Source organism: Thamnophis elegans, chromosome 15, assembly GCF_009769535.1.
Source record: "Thamnophis elegans isolate rThaEle1 chromosome 15, rThaEle1.pri, whole genome shotgun sequence".
Classification (NCBI taxonomy): domain Eukaryota; kingdom Metazoa; phylum Chordata; class Lepidosauria; order Squamata; family Colubridae; genus Thamnophis; species Thamnophis elegans.
In genome coordinates this window covers 22,458,533-22,466,352 of record NC_045555.1, presented here as the reverse complement: position 1 = coordinate 22,466,352, position 7,820 = coordinate 22,458,533, and the positions used below count along the sequence as shown (strand labels likewise).

The following is a 7,820-nucleotide window of genomic DNA, read 5'->3' as shown; positions in this document are numbered from 1 at the left end:
TTCTGACTGCAATAATGTATGTATGTATGTATGTATGTATGTATGTATGCATAACTCTAAGCATATATATACACACACACACACACATACATACATACATACACACATATACATACATACATACATACACACACAGAGAGACATACATATACATATTATATATACACACACACATACATTTCAAGGCATTTCAAGGATTCTGAAGGAAGAATTACATTCTGTGACATTCGATAGTTTAACTCAAAGGAGACCTTCTTCCTCTACATTCTAGTCCTAGCAATTCTCCTTGTTTATATTATTCCATAGATGGTCTTCAGTGCTTCTGTCTCTTCCTATCTCCTCTTTCTCTTACAATCCTAGCAATTCTCCATTGCCTGCTTTTGCTTTTCATTTTGGTTTATATGATTATTTTCTATTTTATTTATTTTCATCAACTGTGCTTGGAATTCAATAAGAGAGATTGTGTTTTGTAATCTCTATAGAATTATGGGATTATAAAGCATGATTATCTCTCTTTAACTGGGGAAATGCCATAGAAAACAATCCCTCTGACTTTCTAGATAATACTATATCTCTGGATTGAAATGCGAGTGTTTTGTGTTTTGAGGACCATCTATGTAGACAGTGATATCTATCTATCTATCTACCCATCCATCCATGATCTATCTATCTATCTATCTATCTATCTATCTATCTATCTATCTATCTATCTATCTATCAATCATCTATCATCTATGCATCCATCTTATCCATCCATCCATCCATCCATCCATCCATCCATCCATCCATCCATCCATCTATCATCTATCTATCCACCTATGTATCCATCCTTCTATTCACCATTCAATCAGAACCGAAGAAGCTCCTTGAATGAGTAGCAAAACATTTTGAAGGGGGAAAAAAACCCCAAACCCAAGGAAGTTCAGTGCCTTTTGAAATGCACCCTTGGGTTCTCTTATAAGCTGGCCCCAGAGAGAATGTAGACCCACAGCTGAAACTACAGTCTTATTCTTAGGATCCCCACCACAACGGAAAGATTGATGCTTACCGCACTCATGAGGGAATCCAGGACACTAACTGCGAAGGCTGTTCCGCAGGCAAAAGGCTGGGTGAGATAGAGTTCTGTGTCAGGATCATCGTCATCATCTTGATCCAGGAATTGAACATTAGAATCGTTTACTGAAAAGAAAAATGAGAACATATCTCTATCCAGCGTGGATCTCGGCAGAGAATTTTGACATGCTATATAGATACACGAAGAAGAAATGCAGCACCTGGGTAGAGACACATCTTGAATGCTGGCATGTTGCTGAGAATGGAATTAAAATGTGTGTGGAATCTGCATTTTGGAAATAATAATAATAATAACAACAATAGTAATAATAATAATTAGTTCGTCTTTATGGAAGGCAAAGAGTGGCATTTGTTAGCATCATTCAGAAGGCATCCAGATAGTCCTCAACTGTTTGTTTAGCGACCGTTCAGAGTTATAACGGCCCTGAAAAAAAATTGACCTCTGGCCCTTACTGCCATTGCGGCATCCCCCTGGTCATGTGATTCAGACGGTTGGCAGCGGACTCGTCTTTATGACGGTTGCAGTTTTGTGGGGTCACATGATTCCCTTCTGACGAGCAAAGCCAGCAGGGGATGCCAGAGTCACTTCACAACTGTGTTATTAACTTAAACAGCAGCAATAAATTGCTCCACAGCTTCAGGTCATAAAACAGGGGCAAAAGTCACTTAACGAGCATCTGACTTAGCCACAGAAATTGGGGACTCAATTTTGGTGATAAGTAGAGGACTACCTGTCTCTAACCACCTTGCCAAGAGATGAGACCAACTTTGGTTTTATCTGCTGCAGTCGAAAACCCACATGATACCCCCTGGGCTTGAATGCAAGGGCATATATTAGGAAGCTTCCTAAAAATGACTGGTGGATTTGCCTTCACTGAGACCATAAAGACACATTGAATGATTGCCTGGGGGGTGGGCAGGGGGGAAAGAGATAGACAAATAGCTGCACAAGACATTGTATTTGAAGAACACTTGAAGGACAAAGTAGAAGACACTAGATGTCTCTTTTTTTCCCCCTTCCCTCTCTTGCTTTATTTTCAACTTGTCTTGTGTGTCTAGGCTGTTTACTTTTTCCTTTGATTTCCTTTTCTTTGCTTCCTCTTATCTTCCCCTTCTTCTTCTCGTTCCCTTTCCTGTCCTGTACTTACTTTTGGTTTCCTTTCCTTCTTTATCCATTTACTTACTTTCCTTTCCTTCTTTATCCATTTACTTCCTTTCCTTTCTCCTTTCCTTTTTTATCCATTTACTTCCTTTCATTTTCCTTTCCTTTTTCCTTTCCTTCCCTTTTTTATCCATTTACTTTGTTTCTTTTCTTTTCCTTTCCTTTCCCCTTCCTTCCATTGTTCTTTCCTTCATCATTCTTCCCTTCCCTTCCCGCATTCTTTCTTCCATCATATTGCTCTTTCCTTTCCTCCCCCTTCCTTCCATCGTATCTCCCTTCCCTCCCCCTCCCTTCCCTAACCCTTCCTTTTCTCTCCCTCTCTCCTCCATCTGTATCGATCTGCTCCTTCTCATAACATGACCCATTTGGAAGGGACAAGACAGGCTATTGGAACCAACAGTGAAGGATTCCAAATTCTTACACCATAGGACTCTGACAAATGGCTATTACCTGCACACACCTGAAAAGGTGACCCCATCACCACCTCTCTGGGGAAATGGTTCTACTGTCAAACTGCACTTGTGGTTATGAATTTCTCCCCTCCCATTCAACTGGAATAAATCTTTTTGCCATTATTTCAAGCTCTCCATGCTGGCAGAAGACGCCTTGATCTCCTGCATGACATCCTTCCTGGGGTTGTATCATACTGTACATTATGTATACACTCAGAGTATTATCACATCCACCTCAGCTGTCTTTTGTCAAGCTAAACCTCATCTTCAGTCTTATCCCTTCTCTCCTTCTATTTTCTTCTTATTTTGCTCTCTATTGCAAGGTGGCAGGGAGACACATATATGCGTGTATGCAGGGATTAATAAGAACAGAATAATGAACACATGCTTATCTGGAGAACACTGGCAGATGCATAGGTGACAGAATGGATGGTCCATGCATATATCAACAAGTAATGTTACTAATGACAAATTTGATAATGGCAGCTAGATTAGCAATGGCTAAACATTGGGGACAAAATTAGGATATCCAAAGAAATGAGTGGTATAATGAAATTTGGAGTATGGCAACAAATGATGAATTAACAATGGAAATTAAATTTTAAAAAGGGATGATCAAAGCAAACAATTGTAATGAAATATGGATGGATTTTTATAGAATCAGTGTTGGTGGAAGACAAAGGGAATAAACCTACTGAAGAATATATGGTTTTTGGGGGGGTATAAAGGCACAATTGGAATATATTGCATATATTTTAGTTCTTATAGACAAAGAAATGTAAGGGGAAAAACTGGGTCTCCTGGGTCAGGGTGCATTGTAATATTACTTTGTTTGTTTTTTCCTTTTTCTTTTTATTTCTTTTTTTTGCATTTAGATATATATATGAACTATGTTTGAATTAATTGTGCATATATATATATATATATATATATATATATGTATGTATGTATGTATGTATGTATGTATGTATGTATGTATGTAGTATTGTAAATAGGACAGTCAAATTCAATATATGTATTAAAGTGATGAGGCCCTGTTTTGTCCTCGGACCAGTGAAAAAAAGTTGAGGTTTTTTTAGGCTTGAGGCCTCCAAGTTTCGACATGTTCAAAAAGACATCTATGTATATGTTTAGGTACCAAGATTACACATACTATTGTTGATGATATGTATTTCTTGATAATACATCATATTGGGAGATAATCAAGAAAGATTTTGTATTGAAAAGAGACAGAACAAGGTCAGTTAGATGAAGAACTTTACAAACTACCATATTTTTTGGAGTATAAGATACCTGTTTTTCCCTCCTAAAAGAGGGTAAAAATTTGGGTGCGTCTTATACACTGAATGTAGCTCCGCCCACCTGCCAGCCCCATCCTTCGACCTCTGCCTCCCAGCAATTTGCCTCCTTACAGCAAACAGCAAACAGACTGTTTCAGTTTCAGCACAGCCTGATTAGCACAAGCAGATGATTGTCGGTTGGATCGGCCGCACAACGATCAGGTGTTTTAGGCTGCAGGGATTGCCATAGCCTGTTGCCGCCTCCAGGTGTCCCATTTTTGGCCTTCTTCCAATTCCCACCGGTTGGAATGGGCAGAAAATGGGGCATGCAAAGGCTGAAAACAGGATGTGGAGGCCGACAATGGGGCATACAGAGGCGGCATAGGCTATGTATGGTAATCCCTGCAGTCTGAAACACCTGATCATTGGGAGGCCGATCCAACTGACAATCAGCCGCTTGTGCTAATTAGGCTGTGCTGAAGCTGCGACTCAAACAGGCTGTTTACTGTTTGCTGCAAGGAGGCAAATTGCAGGCAGATTTTTTCCCCTTGTTTTTCTCCCCAAAAGCTAGCTGCATCTTATACTTTGGAGCATCTTATACTCTGAAAAATATGGTAAATCCCTGGCAGATATGGCTGTAAAATTAGATTCTCCATATCTTTGTCTCTTTCTCCTTTGCTGTAATTAACTCAAAACTGGACATGACTTACAGTAAGTGAACTGAGAAAAGCCCTTTCATTCAAACAACTTGATCGATAAAAGGGTTTCATGGTTTTTACTTAGGTATTATTTAAATTTATTTTTTCATTTATTTTCAACTATATTTATATGCTAGAAAAACAATAACATTGGCCTTCCAGAATATAACTGCAAGAAAAGACTTCTATCAAGTGGTAAAGGAAAACAAGACACATATATCTAGGAGGGCCTCTATTCTATATTCTATTGGCAGCCCTGAAAAAATTAGTAGCACTGTCAAGGCTGGTGGAAAGTCCTATGTAAAGATAATTTGAGGGCAAGATCTCTGAAAACGGAAGAGAAAGCTTTAGCATCAGAGATCAGTTGCTTTCCTTTCATGTTCTCCAAAGATTTATTCAAATGACTTCCACTTAATGATGAGAAAAAATTAGTTCATACATTTAGAGCTTCATCACAGATCTTGATAATCAAAAAGCATACTTGGATAAAAGAAATAAAATGCTTAGAAGCCTAGTGGCTTTTAGGACACTCAACATGGAAGCTCTGAATGAAGAGTTGTTCTCACCAACTAGCTAGCCCATCAATGTCTTAAGAGGAGTTTATTTCTTTCTTTCTTTTACAAATGTTTGTCTTTCTTTTATGTGTCTCAGAACAGTTAAAATGTGTCTGTCAAGTGAAGAAGGGGGAGGAGGAAGAGGAGGGGGAAAAGAAGGAGGAGCAGAAGAAGAAGAGGAGGAAGAAGAAAAAAGGAAGAGGAGGAGGAGGAGGAAGGAGGAGGGGAGGAGGTGGAAGAGGAGGAGGAAGGGAGGTAGTAGGAAGAAGAAGAAAAGAGGAAGAAGAAGAGGAAGGAGGAGGAAGAGGAGGGGGAAAGGAGAAGGAGGAAGAGAAGAAGAGGAGGAGGAAGAAGAGGAAGGAGGAGGAGGGGACAAGGATGAGAAGGAAAAGGAGAAGGGGAAGAGGAGGAGGAGGAAAAAGAGGAGGAGGCAAAAGAAGAGGAGGAGGAGGAGAAAAATGAATTGATGTGCAGATGAAATATAAACAGCCAGCAGGTCAGATGAATGTGATCAAAAGTTTACCAATGCTGTATGTATGTAGAGAAAAAGAAAAATCATTAAGGGAAGGCAGAACAAGACAGTCCGTTTTAACTGGAATCACAAATAAAACACATTCAAAGTAGCACTGAGAAGGCAACTCTGGGATGCAGCCAGATGAAGGAAGAAGAAAGCAGAGAGTAGAAATAACAGCGGAGCAACGAGCGGTTGATCTCCAAAACGAAAGGCACTTTCTTACCCAATTCGGTTATCATTAGAATCTGAACACCACTGTTTTTTTCCTGACTGGTTGAAACCAAAGGCAGAAGTTTGCCAGGTTTAGCTGGGAGGTTTGGAGGAGGGGGAGATGGGAAGGAGAAGGCACAGACAGAGAATAAAATGAGGGTGTGAGACAAATAAAGCTGAAAACCAAAGGGGGAGACAACAAATGGATGAAAGGATTACACATCAAGCTTGACTTTACATCCAAGAAGCACAGAGGCCTTGCAGAATTCACACAGGTCAAAAATGAGGGTGAGTGAAGGGGCAGCATTCTCAATGCTGCTGCTGAAATTGATAATTTATTTGAGGACGTAATAGATGGACAAAGAAGAGCATGCTTGGCTTCAAACATGCACTGTTGGCCTGGTCCCAGTGGTGGGGTTCAAATAATTTAACAACCAGTTCTCTGTCCTAATGACCAGCTGGATAGGTGGGGCGTGGCGGTCATGTGACTGAGTGGGCATGGCCAACTCAACGTCACACAGGTCGATGGACGCTTCATCTTAGCTGTTACAATGTAATAAGGATTAACCAGAGAGGCAGTTTCTGTAAGCAGGGCAATAAAGATTAGGCTAGAAACAATACCAGAATGTTTCCTTCCTGCCTTCCTTACAGGATTAGGCCTGTAAAGTGGGAAAAAACAAAATGAGATTTCTTCCAACAATCAGTCCTCCGAACTGCTTAGAAAGTTAACAACCGGTTCTCCCGAATAGGTGCAAACTGGCTGAATCCCACCACTGGTCTGGCCCCCTTAGTCCCTCAACTTGAATCTGACTCTGAACAGAATATTCGGAAGGTCCTGCTGTAATATTTGGTATGTAGACCTAGTTAGGTCCACAAGCGGGACTTTCACGCCCATGGCTAAGCAAGGTGATGGTAAAGAGAGTCGCATTCAATTTCAGGATCTATTTGCCATGGTCGTTAAGACAAATCACTGCAGATGTTAAAAGGATCAGGTTGTTAAGCAAATCAGGCTCCCCCCATTGATAGAAGCCTCCTATGAAGGCTGCAAATTGGGATCGCATGATCCCAAGATGTGGCCACCATTGTAAATGCATGTTGGTTGCCAAGTGCCTGAATTGCAATTCCCCTATGACTGTGGGGGATGCTGCAGTGGTCCTAAGTGTAAGACCTGATCCTAAACACCTTTTTTTTTCAGCGCCATTCTAATTTAGAACAGTGGTAAATGAATGGTTGTAAGTCAAGGACTACCTGCAGTGGCATGGTTGTTTGGATTTCCTGTGGTAATTTTTGCCATATAGGCTCAGTCCTACAATGGTGGACATGTCATAACCCTGTTGGGTCCTGTTTTGGAAGAGGAAGAGTAGGAGTTGGAACCAGGACCCTCAGATGGAGATAGCATGTCTCACCTGTAATGTCTGGAGAATCCAGGGGCTCAGGACAATGCTGCCCAAGCCCCTCTGGCATTGGGGAAAGGGGAGCTCCCTGCCTTTACAAATGCAGGGGAGGATTGGCTGCAGACAGGCAGTGGTGCTGAGAGGCAGAAGATCCCCTCTGATGAGGAACAGCTGCCTCCCCCGCCCGATCCGAGGTCACGGAGAATGGAGCAGAGGCAAGCTCAAAGGAGGTCTGCGAGGCTGCTGGTAAGGAGGCCATCCTGCCCCTCTTCACAAGGAACAACCAACTGGGACCGATTAAATGCAGGGGAAGGTGCCAATGTCAGGAACAATTGTTTGCTTTGGCACACACTTCCCCTGTTTCTTTGACTTCGGATGGTGTTTCTGCCCAGAGGGCTTTAAACCAGGGGTGAAATTCAACAGCTTCTGGAGAACCGGTAGCAGAAATTTTGAGTAGTTCAGAAAACTGGCAAATGCCACCT

The 7,820-nt window shown here is 41.4% G+C and overlaps 1 protein-coding gene across 1 annotated transcript in view; it reads right to left on the bottom strand.

Moving 5' to 3' along the window:
- The window catches only part of LOC116518577 (calcium-activated potassium channel subunit alpha-1), a 91,082-nt gene that overhangs the window by 12,279 nt on the left and 70,983 nt on the right, over window positions 1-7,820 (bottom strand). The window contains exon 6 of the mRNA XM_032232078.1: window positions 1,049-1,179. Within this exon, the coding sequence (XP_032087969.1) occupies window positions 1,049-1,179 (131 nt within the window). The remainder of the gene's footprint in view (window positions 1-1,048; window positions 1,180-7,820) is intronic.